The following is a 19896-nucleotide window of genomic DNA, read 5'->3' on the forward strand; positions in this document are numbered from 1 at the left end:
CTTCTGGCGTATTAAGGTTAAATCTAGACCTAATTGTTGAAGAGTTATGTAAGATTCGTCGGTGGCGGCGACTACTCGGCACGTAATTTTGGTACACAAATTCCTATCCCTTAGGGACTGTTGTAAAAACCGTTTCCATGCAGCTGCGTTATGCTCTAGACAGAAGTCCTTATGACAATAACTAAAGGATTCACTTCGAGATAATTAACCGACTGCTAATTTGTTTTATTATCTTACTGTTTTTATTATAACTTTTGTTTATCGCGCACACCCTAAGGAAACGGAAAATGTCCATTTATCGACGGACCATTTTTTTCCCTTTTCTCCGTCTGTCGCAATGTCCATTAAGAGCGAGGGGCTGATCACTCCCCGGAATCGGTGTACAGGCCTGTAGCTTTGACTGCACTAAAATGATTACGTAAGTGCGTACAGATTTAGCACTACCAAAGGCTGTACTCATTTTCATAATTATGTAATCGGTGTACAGATTTTCAGAGAGTGGTTAGCCCCTCGGTTAAGAGGATGTTACGAGTGTAAAAGGTGAAGTTAGATACTTCCCCCCGTTTATGATAAACTTCTGGTATATAGGAAAACCGCGTAGTAATAGATTGAGAGTACAATCTCGAAATCTGTTTGAGAAAGGTTGTTTTATCGTTTGTTTTGTGGCTTTGACTCTTCAATAGCCCAAGTAGCCCGATTAACTCTACATATCAGTGTTGCGACGCGGTTTCCTTCGTGGTTAATTTGTCATAGTAGTCTGAGGCTGTCGAGTTATTTCGAAAGTCCGCACCCCTAGCACTAGGACCCCCCATCCCGGGCTGCGTGATAAAAAGCGGCGTACGAATGCCTTTATAATTTATGCCGGAGTAAGCCGTATGCTAATAACGGGCGAAAATCGTGGTAGAAAACTCGAAATGATAATCAACATTGCTCAAGAGCGGATGGCGTCGCGGCTATGATAAGAGCGGACGATAAATCATGCTCGTTTCAAGGCGAAGGACGTTCCTATCTCTCGGCTTCACTTTTACTTATTTTAATTTAATCAGTTTACATAAAGCCAGCCCGTAATCAGCTCCCAGCAGATAATTATACACTAGATCGAATGTCGAAATTCCATCTTTTATACGCCAGCCGGGCATACGAAAACTGGAACCGAGCTTATGGAACTTCTCTTATCTATATCACGTTTATATATATATATAAATAAACGTTTTAATTACCGCTTTCTCGCTTCCCTGGAAAGATTTTTAAAGACAAGTTGACTGGGACAAGAATTTATTTATAATTAGGGAAAATGAGTATGTCGAGACGATTTTAAATTTTGTTCCTTATTCAGCTCTAACAGTAAGTTCGCTCCTTCCAAAAAATCCAAATCGCCTCGGTATTTCATTGGTTCCCTAAAACCAACGTTTTTGCTTTTCCTCTTTCCTGTCGCGGGTAAATTCGACCATGATGCTCGAAAATCGAAAATAACGTTTTTTGGAATGAATTCTCAGAGTGGGGGGGGGGGGGGGGAGTTCCATGTTTTGGTGGGTGGGACCACTTTTAAAAGTGGCATTATATAGGCTGCGGTTAACCTCTTTCTGGAGAGCGAGCGCTCGCGATGTTCTATTAAAAAAACACGACTAATAGAAAATCTAGTTTATTGACAGCTCTCGGGCCTTATTATTGGGAAATTGGAGATTTCTTGTCCCAAAGACCCGGGCGACATCAGGATTGCCTTCCCCCGTTTGTCGCCATATACCTCACAGCGATAAATGTCGCTACGTTTCGTTTCAACGTTGGAAATTGACACCGAAGGCGACCCAATAATTAATATGATAATAATATAGTCCCTTGCAAATAAATTAATTTCGCGTTTGTAATTGAAAACTAGATTTGATATAGCCCATTTTCGTGGTTGGTAGAACCAGAAGTATATAGTATAGCTCTTTCATCTCCCTGTACTGCTAATGTTGTTCGTTGGAACTTTGTGCCTTCGCAGGCTCCCGTATACATTTTTCAAAATATGTTTCGGCAGTATTACTTCGGGGAAATATCATTTATAAATAAGTACGCAATTTTTCAATTTTACATCGCTAGGCAAAGTAATACACTCGGGAAATTGAGTCGTGGTGCAGAGTACGATACGCACGCGCGTTTTGTAGGGAAATTTCCTCCTATTGTAACGCGCATTTAACCGACTGACCCGTAGAAAATTAATATATGTATATCATTGATTAGAAATAAACCTTAATTGCTACTTATATCGAAGGCTAAACGACCCTGGTACGGTTAAGCTTTTAACTTCATTTAAGGGGGAAGAATACCGTAAAAGCCTCTTTTTCGTTCAAGCTGAACGTTTCTGTTTTAACAATTACATAATTTAATTATATTTTTCTTATTAGGCTGAACCTTCCTCTAGTGCTTAAAATAATTTTGTTAATTTTAATATTAATAGTTAATGAGATATAAGGTCCTAACTAAAGGGTAGTTTGGGCGCTTGCCGAACTTGTTTAGCTCCGGGGGTCCGAATTAAAACGTAATAACTTAATTACTTTTAAATTTAAAATTGTCAAAATTATTTTAGGCACTAAACCAGAGGCTGTTTTACACTGAAATATTAATTTTATAAGTTAGAATACAAAATTAAAAGAGTTCAGCTTGAAATAGCGCGAAAGTAGACAATGATCACTGAAGTCTTCCCCCTTAAAGTAAATTTCTAGCAAAAATCGTTCTTCAGCCTATGTTCATTTTAATAGCCTAAATGAATACTTCTGTCATCTGAGATATTTTATAAATCTCTGGTGTAACTTAGCTCGAGTTTATCTTCGTTTTGATATAGACAGAGTACTTTTGTACGGCACCGTGTTAGTTTAGTTAAAGCGAAGAATGGCGAAGAAACTTGTTTACAGAAGGAAAAGGGAGATTCTCATGAATAAAAAGTCGCCGTAAGAATGAAGGGGGATCGGAGTGGCTCTCCTCTAAAAGACACGGGGCAGACTGCGACTGGCCGTGATATAAGAGTCGTCAATTTAGAATGGGACAAAGACAGCGGTTTTCGCTCAGCCGGACATTTTCTTCGTGAGGGTGGTCATTGTATCGAGAAGGATCGGGCTAATTGGCCGTGAAATGGCCCCGCTGGTCCGAGAGAGGGAAGCGGCCTAATTGAAAGAAAAGTCTGATGTTTTATTTAAGAGGGGAGGAGGCTGTTTTGCCGGCTAACTGCCTTAGATTAAGCGACGTTTAGCTCCTGATTTACTAAACTCTCCACCGAAGCGACCCACCCCACCCCTATTTGACCTTTGAAATTAAAGGGATTCTTACAAACTGTAGACAGTTTTACTATAGGATTCGTGTAAGACTAGGAGAATAGTGAAAGAAAGGGATGTATTAGCCAGGAAACGTTTTAGTTTTTCTGTTAAATCCGCGGAAATTTTACTAATTCTCAATTTCGGGTTCTAATACAAACTGAAATAAATAAATACAAACTGAAATAAATAAATACAAACTGAAATAAATAAATACAAACTGAAATAAATAAATACAAACTGAAATAAATAAATACAAATTGAAATAAATAAATACAAACTGAAATAAATAAATACAAACTTAAATAAATAAATACAAACTTAAATAAATAAATACAAACTGAAATAAATAAATACAAACTTAAATAAATAAATACAAACTTAAATAAATAAATACAAACTTAAATAAATAAATACAAACTGAAATAAATAAATACAAATTGAAATAAATAAATACAAACTGAAATAAATAAATACAAACTTAAATAAATAAATACAAACTTAAATAAATAAATACAAACTTAAATAAATAAATACAAACTTAAATAAATAAATACAAACTTAAATAAATAAATACAAACTGAAGTAAATAAATACAAACTTAAATAAATAAATACAAACTTAAATAAATAAATACAAACTGAAGTAAATAAATACAAACTGAAATAAATAAATACAAACTGAAATAAATAAATACAAACTGAAATAAATAAATACAAACTGAAATAAATAAATACAAATTGAAATAAATAAATACAAACTGAAATAAATAAATACAAACTGAAATAAATAAATACAAACTTAAATAAATAAATACAAACTGAGATAAATAAATACAAACTGAAATAAATATATACAAACTGAAATAAATAAATACAAACTGAAATAAATAAATACAAACTGAAATAAATAAGTATACAAACTGAAATAAATAAATACAAACTGAAATAAATAAATACAAACTGAAATAAATAAATACAAACTGAAATAAATAAACTGAAATAAATAATCTGAAATAAATAAATGCAACCTGAAATAAATAAATACAAACTGAAATAAATAATTTAAAAACGATCTTTATTTTCGAAATGTACGAAAGGGGTGTAATAGCCAGGGAAATTTAACTTTTCAGGGAAATAATTTAATTGCCTAATTTTCAATTTGGGTTTCTAACACAATTAAGAGCCATATAATTGTAATATATATTTCTAAGGAAATGCGAAAGGGGTGTAAAAGCGATGGATTTTTTTTTATTTTTCCGGGAAATTAGGGGTCTGGACTAATTCTTGATTTCAGTTAGTTACACCTGAATGAATAAATGAATGAATACTTTATTACTCTCCTATTTACAAGGGTTCCATTTTGTAGCAGGGAGGAACCTATTTTACAATAGATTCGCGAGTACATATAACATAACAAAATATAACTGAGATTAAATATAATATATATACAGGTTATCCACTAAAAAACGAGAAATGATAAATAACTGAAAAAGGCTTTTTTTTTATTTCAAATTTCTATGGAGCATTTCTAGTGCAGGGGGACATTTACTAGTGTAAAATTGAATGACCTTGAACCATGTCTTCAGGGTCATTCCAAAACTATCTCGAGAACCGTTGGGTTTACGGATTTGGTTTCAATTAGGAAGTTGTTGCTCGCCATATTATTAGTTCAAATAACTTTGATTTGACGAAATTTGACCAATAAGAAAAAGTTTTTCAGTTATTTATCATTTTTCGTTTTTTATTAAACACCCTGTATAAAATTTTTACAAATTCGTACTACTTAAAATAATACGACCAAAAAAATTTAACAAGATGAGAAAAACACGAAAAAGAAAAATGTTAGTATTCCACTCTTATTGCGTCAAATCAGCAGAGTTGATTTGTCTGATTTACAAGATACCATTCCACACCGCAATCCGAGAAGCCTAAAAGAGTACCAAGATCGCCACCATCAACCGGTATTTTTCTGGAAACCGCATATTCACGACACACTTTTACAATGTGTTCGATATCTTCATTCATAGCACACTTCGGACACGCAGGATCACGAGGGGTAAGACAGTCTCAGATAATCTGTACACCGAGTTCGTGCATTTAGCACTGTTAAATGTACATATTTTCAAGAGTTCGCGAGTTCCATTTAGCACTGTCAAAGGTACGGCAGTGTACACCGAGTTCGCAGAGTGTCTTACCCCTCGCGGGATCACTTCCAAAATTTTTGAATTTTCGAGCCGCCGTCGGGAGTGCACCAGCTAGGAAAAGTAGGTCACTTGGGGTGTCGTTGTCAAACATGAGTTCGATTGACGGTTTGGGTTTTAGACGATAAAGACTCAAACTCTCATGTTTATGTACTTCATCCTTCCCCATTTGTTCCCCATTTTCCAGAACAGCTTTATCAATAACTTTACTCCTATCACCGTAATTTTCGGTTTTATCTCGGAAAGGACACTTTCCGTATTTCCTTTCGCGAAATGACACTCTTCTAGTCCAATTTGTTTTAACCCCAGCATCGCGCGTATACTCGTAGTCTTTCTTAGCCAATCTTTCACTCTCCATAAAACGTAAACGACCGAGATAGTTCATTTTGCTTTAGCCTGTCGTTCTTCGAAGCTTGAACAAGCTAACATTAGCAGTCATAAAATTTCACCCAACCGACATACGTCCCACCGAATTTTCAATTTTGAGCCTTCTCTAAGGTATTTCTCGTCACTTGATTCAAGCGCGTAACGTCGTTGAGTGGCTCGCGTCAAAGTTGCGACCATCAGTAGTAGGGTACTACTACCCATGCTGGATTTGTCACCTGTCCGGACTATGCACAGAAGAGTATAACCTGGCTAAACATTGAGAGATGGCAATCGGTCTGAACGAGTCCAAACTAGCTAAGTCTTTTCCACCACCTTTATAAATAAGTTTAACTTCGATTCTATTCCATGACTCCGGGATATTATTCGTCATTAAAACTTAGTTAAAGGTGTGTAGGAGGGCTGCACGCGCTTGATTTCCAAGCGCCGAAATGAGCTCATTAGGAATTTCATCTTCCCCAGCGGCCTTACCTCGCTGCAAGCCTTTTATCGCCGAATTTAAATATTAAATATTAATATAATTACACTATAAATGTATTTGATTTAAAAGTGTTTAAAATATATATAATAACAATAAGTCAAAATGATTAGTTTGTGTGTCAAATAGTGTTGTAAGTCGGAAAATTTCCCGCTCGGAGAATTTTCCGGAAAATTACCGAGGCCTTTTTTCCGGAAAATTTTCCGTATTTTTCCGAAAAATATTAAAAACGTTTTCATTCCATGATTTGTCTAATATATTGTTTGCAAATTTAAATAAAGCGGCATTTTCACCTCATTTTTTCTAATCTAAAAGTAAAACTAAACCTATAGACTAGTTTAAACTGGTTGAAATGTAACACTATTAATGTTTTGTAGTATGTTTAGTCATTTTAAATCGATAAAAAGTTTAAAACATTAAAAACCCTTGAAAAGTAATTTATGTTTAAATTTTTTATTTTTCCGATTTGCGGAAAATTTTCCGGAAATTTTTCCGCATTTTATTTTTCCGGAAAATTAACAACCCTAGTGTCAAATAATTTATTTATTTAATAATGAATAATATAATTTTTAATGACAAAAGTTAGCCAAAATATTCATATATAGTGATTCTGACATGAATGCTATTTTATTTTCCCTTTACCCTTAAATTTAAATATTATTTAACACTGATTTTTATTATAAATGAAATGCAGGCAGAAGCTTTCAAGTTATTTAAAAAAAATTAGTTTGTTAGTTTTATAACTTTATTTTCGTGCATGGTTATATTCAAACCTTGCAATGCTTAAATTTAAGGTGGTTTTCATAATGGTTTGTATTTTATATTGTTAAATATAATGTTTAAAACTATTGTAAAGTTCACTTTGTAATATCTCGTTACAAATTGTCATGAGAATGAATAAAACCACATATTAATTAATTTTGGCAAAAATGATATTTTATCACAATTTTCAAAATTTTACAATTAGAAACATCCAAATGTTAAAGAAACTTAAAATTTATCGTTCACTTTATATTTTGCCAACATTTGATAATTTAATTCGGTTCCTGCCTTAAGGGTTTACGACGTGTAATCATTTTCTTCTAACACTTTTTACAAAGATTGGGTTTTCAAGTGAAAATATGTATTTGATCTAAAAAAAGAGGAGATTTCAGAGTTTTCTATACTATATATAAAAACATTTCCAACACAATATTCAAGGGTGTCATATTTTCCAAATCAAATAAAGTTGATCCGGAATATCATTGTTCAATAAAAATTGTAACTCAAATACTGAATCATCTTTGTTCACTAGTTTTCCAGATGAAGTTTTTTCAACTGCTGGTATTTTTCAGCTAACCAAATATAGCACTAGTAAAATTGGTGTCTATATGATAGTGTATTGGTGATATTTCGAAAATTGTTAGTGATTAGGCAAATTTCCTTAAAGTAATTATGTTTACTCTCAAAACGGAAACACGAAATGTATCTTAGTGGGCCAAATTTTTTAATGCAGCTAGTGTAGTAAAGTAGAGGTCGGTGATGGTTAACTTTTATTCAATAGATAAAGCTCTCAAAATTATTCGTAAAACGTTTTGATCAAGTAATTTATATTTCTGTATTATCCGATTAATTTTTTGATAAATTCGTAAAATTAATCGGAAAAACGAGGTTTTTTTCGATAAAAAGCTCAAATTTTACGAATAATAAATATTTTTTAATCATTTTCCGAAATATTAACCGGTAAATTTCTTTGTTTACATTTTTTTCCCGAAAAAAATCAATTTAAACATGGATAATGATTAACCGTCCCCGACCTCTACAGTAAAGCGTGTAATGAAATTTAGGGTTCATGAAATTAGGACCACAAACACGTATTACATTTTCTACAAACTTTTCAATTTTGGTTGGTAAAATTGTTAACTGGTCTAAAAACATTTTTGAGGCGAACAAATAGTCTCATATAACTCTTAATTGCAAATAAAGTTCACCAGCTTCATTTTTTTCAGGTCCCAAATGGCTCCTAATATAATGGCAGTAACCTGAAAAGGCAAAACATCTCACTATATGTGCCATTTAAGTTAGAATTGCCCATTATGGCATTTCTTATTTGGAATTCTGGCCTATTAGATTCAACTCTACCATAAGGGAAATTTGCTATCCTAATATTTAAAATGTCTACATATAAAAATCCATTTGTTATTAAATGACTTAACCAAAATTTCAATATTTTTGGAATGACTCCTTCTTGTAAATCATTCATTATGTCAACAGGAAGTTGCTGAGTTACATCAAAATTTTTAGCTTTAATAGAGGACTGCCTAATCGAACACCATATATTAACCCCTCAGTAGAATTAAGCTCTAAACAACGCAAATGATAGAGAGGTCACTGTTTTTATCTTAAAACAAATTCATTCCCCTTTAATTTCTCACTGATTTCTGAATAATCTAACATACAGAAACGGCAAATTCTTCCACTGCTGAATACAGGATTAAATCCTCCAAGCTTATGGAGCCCTAAATTATCCTAAGAAAATATACCCTTTAATAGCTTTGTTTACATTTTCTATAAATATTCCAGTATTTGCAAGTTCAGTTAAATCAAATACACCATTCCTTCCATATTTTTCGACATCACATGATTTGGTCAAAAAAAACCAAATGAATATCGCTTAGTTTTGATTGGTACCTATTCTTTCAATTTAAATGGGAAAGATAACAACTAATAAGTTTATGTAGGCCCCTTTTCCAACCTAGTCGGTTTGAGGGCTCAAACTCATCAAAATATATTTGCAATAATGCTTTTTACGAATCCCATCGATAGTTTTTTTATTCACCTTTTTAATTTTTTCCCCCAACTAACCTCGATACGGTACGCTTTTTTTTCAGATAATTATTCGAAAGAACCATCACACTTCATCTTTTTTGCAGCGTTTCTATACTTTATATTTGACAATTTTCGTTCACGAATCACTTCCAGTAGCGGTGCTAGCAACAGGCCGGGGTAGGCCTGGGCCTACTTGAAATTTTGATAGGGCCTCCAAAAGTCGTCTTAAGGGGCCTTCAAAATTTAATTTATGGGCCTCCAAATCATTTAATATCAGAAAATTCTGTAATTTGTTTGCGAAATAATTTATTTAATTTTTCAATATTCAATGCGAGTGATTCGCTCAACGACACGTGTCTGCTGTTTTTATTCCTTTCAAAGGTACGAGTCACTTTTCTTTGATAGTAGTTTATATTTTAGTTTTAATTTTTGGCGACCGCTACTATATCTAAATTGTATCTTTAATTTCATCTTTACAAATAAATGGTTCTTAAACTTACTTTACTTACAATTGTTAGTGTACCTTTGTACATTCATTTTCGTAAAGTTGTAAGATCTGATGTAAGGGATGTACATGCGAAGTACCGAACGAATTAATGCAAATTGATAGACTTGAATTCAGTCGTAGAAATAAGTAAATAACCACTCATTTATTAAGTGTTATTAGTTCTAATTATTTCGTCGCGTACCCATTTTACCCAAAAATTGCACCAGTTGCTTAAAAAAAATTAAGTAATCCACGTGGACGGACTTTAAAAAAATGTGGTGGGGGGTCTCCAAATGGTTGGCCTACCTCCCCAAAAATCCTTGCGCCGCTACTGATCGCTTCCTTTACTTCGGTATCCATCCAACGCTTCATCACGTGCCTTCTACCTTTTACCATCTTTTCTACAGTATCCGAAGCCACGTGAAATATAACGTCACTAACAAGGAGATTACCCGAGGTGTAACTCACCGATTTTGTTTAAATTCAGGGATTAAGTAGACCTTCACGTAACTTAAAAAAACCCCAAAGGGAAAAAAATGCGATGGGCTTTAGTTTTACCATGGCAACCGAAAACGTTTTTGGCAACTAAAATATTCTATGTAAATTAACATAGGAAAATTGAAGATTCCTAAATTATTCAAATTTTTTTAAAACAAAGGTGGTTAATTGTGGGTAAATATCAAATTTGATATTTACCCAAAATTAACCGAATTGGTTTAAAAAAAATTTGAATAATTTCATAACGGGAGACCCTTAGGAATCTTCGATTTTCCTATGTTAATTTACATAGAGAAATATAATATTTTAGTTGTCAAAAACGTTTCGGTTGCCATTGTAAAACTAAAGCCCATCGCATTTTTTTCCCTTTGGGGTTTTTTAAGTTACGTGAAGGTCTACTTAATCCCTGAATTTAAACAAAATCGGTGAGTTACACCTCGGGTAGTCTCCTTGTAAGTACATCTTCTGTACCAATACTCAACTCCCCAACACGTACTTCCACCTATTTTTTTAAATGTCCACGTTTGTGGCCCGATGCTTTGGTGAATTGAAAGACAACTCAACACTTGTGGCATTGTGATCACTTCCTAGATTCAGGAAACCATCCTCGTATATCTCCATAAGCTTAAATCTTCACAAGTGCATTTAAGATTCAAATTACAGATTTCGTAGCCATCGTCAGTCACGAACTTCTTCAATTTTTGCCATTGCAAACTGCGGGATCACTTTCAGATTTAAGACGAGGCAAATCACTCGATAGACATTTCCCAATTCTTTGATTCCAACTTTTGTCTTCTTTTTCAGTAGCCATATATATCACCGCAACGTAGAACACTTCAGAGCTCAGAGTAACTTTAATCCAACAATGTTCGTGACAACGTCGTATAATTTCGCACTCCATTCCCTCTCAATAGACAACTCCAACTCCGCCACTTCTCGTTTCGTGATTACCCCTATTTACTCCCAACCAGTGGAAGTCTCAACAACGCGGAATATACTAATTCCGTGTTCATTCATATGAGCTTGCAGCTCCTCCAACTTCAGGCAATTCAACAAGGACTTCTTCGTCCTCTCTTCTTCTTCAATAAGGAAACCGAACTTCAGAACGCCATTAACCGAAAATATACAAATTTAACTATTTCCAATATATAAAAAACTCAACTGCCGAACATTAATCTATCGAAATAACCAAAATTGTAAAGGTTAAAACACTTCTTAATCTTTCTCAAAAATTTAACCTCAAATCGATAGCAGAATGACCATTTATCAGCCGGAGCCATATAATTTTGTACGGAAATACGGGGTGTAATTGCAAAGTAATATTTTTTGGGAAGTTTGATTAATTATCTATTTTGGTTATATAATCTTTGTCGTATAATTAAAAATTATCTGTATTGATCTTCGGAAATTCTAAAATATTTATCTGTGAAACCTAGAAATTCCATAGAAAATGAATTGAAACAATTTTTAAATTGGCATTAATCTATTCTTAGTCATCTCGAAGGGGTTTGATATATTTATTTTGCCAATATTTTTTGCTAAAGGGTCGCTTCTATGATCGTGATTTAAGGGCGTCGTTTAACGTGTTTATTTTATGAATTCATAAAACTGTCATCTTTCGAAGCACGGGCACGTAAGGCTCTCGCCGGTTTAGTCGCGCGGAGAGAGATTGACGGGATCATTGCGAAGTGTTGTATGAGGCCAGGGAATTTATAAACCAGATGCAGCTGGCTTACGTATTATTCTTCTTTGTCTGTCTTAAGGATGTCTAGTAAACATTTTTCTTGGTAATTTCCAATAACTGTTGAATTAAAATTAAGAATATATAAAGTTTGGCTCCATTTTTAATAGTCCCATCGGGTTTCTGGTCGGGTTCGGGTTCACGAATTTCAACCCGAATTGTTGTCGAGTCGGGTTCGGGTTGGAAGGCCAACGCGACTCGACTCGAACTGACAAACCGACAAGAATATACTAAACTTGAATGGATACCGTAGAGGAACAAGAGGTGGTGTTTGGATTAGGAATAGGGGGGTAGTTGTAGGTACGTGTTAGTATATTGAGCGTCTTGTTAATCTTTTGATACGGAAATAAGGCCATATTTGGAAAATCTTGGCCGTTCCCCTTTAATATATCTCAGTACAAAATGATAAAAGGAAAATATCGTGTCTTTAAAACATGCTAAACATTACAAAAGTTAATATTTATTTTAGTAAAAGTTTAAAATTTTAGAGATTCTATTAAGGATAATATATACATTTTAATTATGGAACCGTGCCGGTTAAACCGAGTTCTTGTAAAAAAGAGGACGGATTTGGGGCGCGTTCGCGATAAACGTTAACATGGCCGTGGAGTTATTAAAAACTCGAGAAGAACCATTAATGTTAAAAAACCGTGGAAAAGCTGTAATAATGGATCGAATAATAACCTCGTGCGCGTGTATGATAAAACGGGATTGGTGGTGAAGTGGCATGACATTTTGTAGTAAGAACCAACGCGAGTTAACGGCACTAAGAAAATCCGCGATTCTTTCACGGTTGGCGTTAATGAAGCGACTATGTAGCGTCGCGCATAGTTGGTCACCATCAGGGTTGGTGAGAAATCGGTTGTTGAAAACCGGGAGGGTTTTGACAGTGGCGAGGTTTAGTTGGTCAGTAAGTAGGGTGACTGGGAGTGGGGAATCAGCCCAAACCCGGAGTACCGAGACGTAGAAAGACTTTCCAACGGAGTATTACAAATTAGAGTTATAACGAAAAATATGAGCCAGTACTATCTTTCACGCTAAATCATTAAATACAATGTAGAAATTCTAATCTTCCTTTTCGAAAGGTATCTGCTTGTCAGATATTTTGGGATTGGGTGTCTTTGAACGTTTATATCTGTTGGGACGTTTTCGGTGGGGGAGTGGCCAATCCCTTAACCGTCAATCATCCAGTATGGTTTAGCCAGGCTCTTTCTAATATAGGGTTTCCCCACTCCCTTTGTTTCTTTCATTATCAATAGTTTTCAAACCGTTAAGAGGTTGCCGAGATATTTTTGGAATATGTATAATAGTAAAATTGTAATTTTTGACTGCATATTATTTTATTGATATCAAAATGTTTTGGCGTTCAAATATATTACGAGACAGAGTGCATTCGTAGTAGAGTGGTAATAAAAACGGTTGTTGCTAATTTCGGAGATAGAAGCTCGAGTTTTTAAAAAGTGCGTGCTTGGACGCGAGCAAAATAAAAATAAAATCCTAACGGCTTCTTGAGAAAGGGTTGAAAAAGATTAAAAAAAAAAGGAGAAGGAAAAATCAGTTAATATCGGGAGCTGGTTCGTAAAGGACACTACTAAATAAAAGTCGGACACATATTTTATCGGTTCAACGGACTTTCAGCTGCGATGGCGGACAATGCGTCTCGCTCTATTTACGGTGGCGTATTTCTTATATATATTTATATAATTTTCGGTATTTTTTCGATAATTTTCCGATAATTAGTGTTCGGTTAATGTAGGTTGGTAAGGATTTCGCTATTACCAGCTTCTTTCGGTGTTTCGCGATTGCTTCCTTTAGTTAAGTTTCTTTTGTTCGCGCTAAGCCTAGGCGCGTCGTCTTTTGTCCCACGCATTTCGCAACTTTCCTGTACACAATATGGCCGAAGCCCAATCCGGCCTCCATTTGGACTCTGCTTGCCAGTCTTCCCCGCTTGATGTGGACCCTTGCTCAGCAACATCTCCCAACAACATTGACAATGATTCGTTTACTATTGATATTGATGATGTCCATTACAATAATTCGTGCATAATTGGTGTTGATGATTGTGACTCTTTCTCCGTTTCTTTACCACCTTTCGCTACTCAAGCCTCCACAAGTACTGTCTTTGCTTCACTGCGCTACCAGATTTAAACTCATCTCCCAGTCTCAAGTCTACCGTTCCTTTGAGTCAGCCAGTCCCCGTGATTACTATTACAAAACGTACCTCTTCAAGATTAACAGGGCTTCGATCTCGCCCCTGTCTCTCCAAAGCTACTCCTGTGAGAAAAAGGAAAGTGACGTTCAAACCTAAAGCGAAAACTCACAAATCTCCTAACCACATAAAACATTCTACCTCAATTTGCTCGGTCTGCTCACAAGGTGTCTCAAATACCCACAAGGCCCTTCTTTGCGAGATTTGTGACTCATGGTGTCATACAAACTGTGTTAATGTCTCTGACTCTTTGTACCAAGTACATGTGAACTCTTCGTCCGAAAACTTTATTTTTCTTTGCACGGTTTGTCACCAAACTGGTTCATCAATCATCGCTACAATCTCAAAACTTAATGACAATTTTACAACCTTGGCTATGAAGCTTTCCACTCTCTCTTCAAAAGTGGATAAATTGACTGATCCATCTTCCTCCTCTGCCATACATTCGACCTTATCAGATCTCTCGTCGCAATCCATCTCTACCTTAAATGAACTAAATTGTTTAAAGATTGGACTACAATCTCTTTCTACTAAAGTGGATGCGTTTCCACCAGGCATATCCGACCTGCCTGCAAATATTCAAATTCTCAACACGAAGTTTCAATTCCATGATGAGACTTTATCACACCTGCCACCATTTTCCGCCCTGTCCACAGATATTGACACGTTAAAACATGATACTGTTAACCTTAATGCCAGACTGGTGGCTCAAGAATCGAAATCTAATGGAGACTGCTCTCAGATTTTAGACTCAGCCCACAAGCTCTCGGACTTTAGTGAATCTTCAAAGATCTCACGCATTTTTGATGAACATTTACAGATTAACGATCGTAAATTTAATGCGATCATTTTCAATGCCTATGATGATAATAATTTGCAGGAAGATAGGAAATGGATTTTTGGCCTTCTCCAGCCTATGGGTTTTTCTTATTCTGATTGTTCTAGATTACAAATTGATCGCCTGGGTCGCTTCCTCCCAGATGGCTCGAAGCGCAGGCCTCTCCGTATCAAGTTTACCAAAGTTACTCATCGTCAGCTATTTGTGAAGAGGGCCTCTGAACTTCGACGGGACCCTACTGTGGGTTTCAGTTCATTCGTTGCTCCGGATCGCACTGAGCAGCAACGTCATTCTCGCCGCAACTTAATATCTGAGCTTCGATGCCGCCGCGGAGCGGGTGAACAAAACAATTATATTAAACAGCGTACTATCATGGTTCGTCCGACTCCTGAAGAAACTTCTACACATACCCACTCTGCTCCCGATGACGCAATATCCCCTGCTAAATCTCAATCTCAATCTAGTGCCTCTCCTCTTCAATCGTTTGCTACATCTCATCTTCAATCGTTTGCTACATCTCATCTGCAACCATTGGATCATTCCCTGACTAACTTATCTTCAGTTCATCCATTACCTAAGGCATTCGCTATCCCACCGGCATTTCCCCCGCCAAAAAACTTTTAAAAAAACTTTTAAAGAACACCTTCCCATCCCCCTGTCGCAATCGCTTCATTTCTACCAACTCGGAACCTACTAACAGTGTTACCCTGCCAAACTGTGATAATCAACTCATTTCTCCGTCAATTAACTGTGATACGGAATTTAATTCATTACCTCTGAACTGTGATATTCGGCTGACTTCTACTGGTACCTATGTATCTCAAGGTTGTTCCTCATTAGCTAATTTAAATATAATATTTTTCAATGCCCAATCTCTCTTGGGAAAACTTTCGGAAATGAGGTTATTAGCTCCCTCCTGGGATGCAGACTGTATTTGTGTTGTCGAATCCTGGGCTAATAGTGCGTGTGAAGATGCCCTCCTATCTATTGACGGGTATTCTCTCTGCCGGAAGGACAGACTAAACAAAAACGGTGGTGGTGTTCTTATTTATATCAAGTCTAATATTATTTTTCATGAACTTTCGCTCTCTGACCAATACTCTGAATCAATCTGGGTTACCTTAAAACATTTTAACTCTACTTCCTGGGTCACCCTTGGTTGTTTTTATCGACCCCTACTGCTACTTACGAGGACTCAGTCACTTTATTCCAAAATATCGCTAGTCAGTCCTATAATAACCCTGACACTGTGATTGTTGGTGATTTTAATCTCCCTCATATTAAGTGGCCTGATATGACCCTCCTTAAAAAGGCCACGAGGGAGCACAGGCTCCTTTTGGACTGTCTAAACCAAAACTTTTTAACTCAACATGTTACTCGTCCTACCAGGCACAGTCAAGCTAAACTTCGTCGCTCCAAGTCAAATATCTTGGATCTCGTTATAACATCTTCCCTTATCACCCCAGAAGTCTCTCAATTCGCTACTATTGGGGGCAGCGATCATCATTCAATCAGAATTACCTACCCTCTTTTTTCTAATGATGCCTCTGCCCACGGTTTTGTAAAAGACTATGATTATTCCAAAGGTGATTATATCAAGTTAAACTCTCTAATTGCTCAAACAGACTGGACTCGGTTAGAAACATTACCTATTGAGGATGCTTGGAGTTTATTTAAATCAACTTTATTTGACTTAATACACAAATCTATACCTCTCTTCTCTCCGGAGCCCAAGCCTCGTCGTCTCAAGCTTCCTAGAGCAATTAAGAGAGAATTGCGCAAGAAGAGTTCTCTCTGGAGTAAATTGCGCCATTTGTCTCTAGCGGATAACCTCCAAGCTTATAACTCCCTCTTGCCTACCTACAAGGATCAAGTCAAACTGGTTAAAGTTCTCGTTGCTCAAGCACGTTCCCAACATACTCGTAAAAAGTTTGGTCACATTAAAAAGAATCCAAGGGCTTTTTACCGTTTCGTCAAAAAGGAAATTCGTGTTCCAAAATCCAGGCTGAACATCCAGGTTGATGACAACCAGCTGACTGACTCCGATTACCGCATGGCAAATGGTTTTAATGAAACATTCGCGAAAAACTTTAATTCTTCTGCCCTTGATAATTCTGATCTTCTCGTCAATCCCGATACCTCTATGGAGGACTTCTTCCCCAGTTTTCAAGATATTCGGTCAACCCTAAAAAAACTTGATGTCAAATCATCCTCTGGACCTGATGCAATTCCAAACCGTCTTCTGAGGAATTGCTCTTCAACTATATTTCGTCCCCTTCGGGCTCTGTTTTGTCTCTCGCTTCGCAGTGGCACCCTGCCTGAAGATTGGCGTCTTGGACATATAACCCCTATTTATAAAAACTCCGGTAAAAAGTCAAATGCATCAAACTATAGACCTATTAGTCTTACTTCAACTGTATGCAAGGTCCTTGAAAAATTTATTCGATTGGCCTTAATTAACCACCTTAATCCTTTTCTATCTTCATATCAACATTAATTTTTAAACAACAAATCGACCGTTTCTAACATGCTATCTTGCTTACATTTGTGGCTTGACTCTCTGGAAAGAGGTAAACGGGTGGATGTTATTTACCTTGATGTGGCAAAGGCATTTGATTCAGTCCCACATACTCGCCTTCTGACTAAACTTCGGATGTATGGAGTCCATAACAATTTACTGCCTTGGATTTGCGATTTCCTTGCCAATCGTACTCAAAGAGTGAGAGTGGAAAATTCACTTAGTGATCCTCTTCCCGTCCTCAGCGGTGTTCCTCAGGGAAGTGTGCTGGGTCCTCTGTTGTTTCTAGTCTATATTAATGACATACCTAATGTAATCCTGTCTCCGCTTCGGCTGTATGCAGATGATCTCAAAATCTTCCGCTCTATCACCTCCTTTGAAGATGTGGAAGCCCTTCAAACTGATCTCAAGAACCTTGAAGAATGGTCTCGTCGTAATGGTTTAAAATTTAACGAAAACAAAACTGTCTTACTTAGTATTGATCGTTCTGCCGTGGATTTAAATAAGCCCTCCCCTTATTACTTGTTTGGCAAAAATGTTGCAAGAGTGGCTAACCATAGAGATATTGGTATTATCATTACTTCTAATCTTAATTTTCATCAACATATCTCTACCTTATGTTCTCGTGCCAATAGTCTCCTTGCTGTAATTAAGTACAAACTTACAGGTCTCTCTCTAAACAATATTACCTTTTTGTATAATACCTTTGTGCGACCTCTTCTCGAGTCTGCTTCCTGTTTATGGAATCCCTATCATGCCCAGGACATAAGGCAACTTGAAAATGTACAAGCTCGAGCTTCCAAAATACCCTTTGCTCTTAATAACTTCAATCGCGTGGACAGGCTTTCGGCTCTTAACTGGCCCCCATTAAAACTTCGCCGTCTCTATCTGGACCTAGTGACCTTATATAAACTGCTCAGCAACCCTGGCCAGTCCTACTTCTCTTACGTGGCTTCTACTATCTCAACGAGGGGGAACACCCGCAAACTCTGTCTACCACATTCCCGCCGTGATTCGTCCAAATTCTCTTTTTTCCGACGTGTCATTATTCCTTGGAATTATCTTCCTGATGAAATTGTGTGTTCGGGCTCTGTTGAATTATTTAAAAAAAAACTTAAAACTTTCATGACTGACAATATCCCCTCGAATTATTGACTTTTTATGTTAACCGAATGGTCCCCGTTGGCTGTATGGCTTTTCGCCCTAGCCCTTCCCAAACTCTAGAGAAAAAAAAAAAAGGTCTCATTTTTATTGAACGTGCTAACTTGACGAAATACTTAGCATTTACAAATACCAGCGAATTGGTCAAGGCTCAAGATTTAATCAACTCGACGAATAGAAGCCTCGTTACCTAACGGCTCCATCAACAACGTTTTTCACGATTCATCACTGTCTTCGACTTCCGAATCTGCGAAAGACGATCTTAATGTTTCGAAACTATCAGTGGCATCAGTTAGATTCGACCACAGCCAGTACGACCATAAGGTCACACCGAGCGCCTAAGTATATCTCATAATTCTTCCTGCGATAAACGCCGTTCCCGTAGTCTTTGTCTCCCCTATTATCGATACCACTATTGGATGAACTGTCGGACTATGGTAGAATAGCGAATGCACTCACCTTAGTTTTGAACAAGTATTAGTTATTTCATGTATGTTGCGAAAAGTGTTATAGTTTTGTGGTTGCTTAGCTATTTAGTATTTGGTTAGGTAGTTAGGAGTTTTTTTTATTAGTCTTTGGCAATCTCTTAACTGGTTATCAATAACTCTGCTTATTTTATCCCCTAGACAAATTTATTAGTGAAGGACCCTCGCTAACCAAAATACGTTATGCGAGTACCCGGATTTATTTGTAGTATAGAGGAAGGTCACGGTGACTTCTAGAATGATAACAATTATTTCCTCTATAGAGTCGCGGTGACATTTGAGAAGGTTGGGTTTAAGAGTTTCAAGATGCTCTCGGCAGTAATTATGTGAGGTGGTTTATCATTTGCACTATCGCCTCTGAGGAGATCAGACACGAGAGCAAGGCGAAATGCATTGACCTTGGTCTCAACGTGAACCAGGTGGATACCGCCGCAACGCTTGTCAAAAGTGAGTTTTCTCTCCGAGATCCAATGGAAACCGTCCCAGAAGAATCGGAACAAAGACCTTTGGACGTCAGAGATGAAAGCTTTAAGTGGATCAAGGACCTTCAGTCTGTGCCAAAGAAACGAAGACGCGAGTTGGTTGATGACTCTGATGGGTAAGACGTGGCTTTAGAGTATAGGTGGTATCATAAGACTATCAAGGCTCCCCTAAATTTGAATTGGTCATAAGGGCCCACGTATTCGGCATTAGACAGGCGCAAGAGAAATCAAAATTAGGATCTACGCTACCTGGCGGAGAAAAAGAGCAAATCATGCCAAACCCCCTCACCCCTATATACTACCTCTTGCCATCT

The 19896-nt window shown here is 36.6% G+C and overlaps 2 protein-coding genes across 2 annotated transcripts in view; both read left to right on the forward strand.

The window, feature by feature from the left end:
* Positions 1-8415, forward strand: part of LOC149932948 (brefeldin A-inhibited guanine nucleotide-exchange protein 3) — an 85929-nt gene extending 77514 nt beyond the window's left edge. Inside the window, exon 27 of the mRNA XM_090156751.1 lies at positions 8344-8415. Within this exon, the coding sequence (XP_090012877.1) occupies positions 8344-8361 (18 nt within the window). The 3' untranslated portion in view covers positions 8362-8415. The remainder of the gene's footprint in view (positions 1-8343) is intronic.
* Positions 8416-16230: 7815 nt separating this feature from the next.
* Positions 16231-17433, forward strand: LOC149932950 (uncharacterized). Its single transcript, XM_090157203.1, has one exon. It carries the CDS (start codon positions 16231-16233, stop codon positions 17431-17433), a length of 1203 nt encoding a protein of 400 aa, XP_090013329.1.
* The last annotated feature ends 2463 nt before the right edge of the window (positions 17434-19896 follow it).

The sequence above is a fragment of the Leiobunum rupestre genome, chromosome 8 (genome assembly GCF_980474605.1).
Source record: "Leiobunum rupestre chromosome 8, qqLeiRupe1.1.hap1, whole genome shotgun sequence".
In the NCBI taxonomy this organism is placed as follows: domain Eukaryota; kingdom Metazoa; phylum Arthropoda; class Arachnida; order Opiliones; family Sclerosomatidae; genus Leiobunum; species Leiobunum rupestre.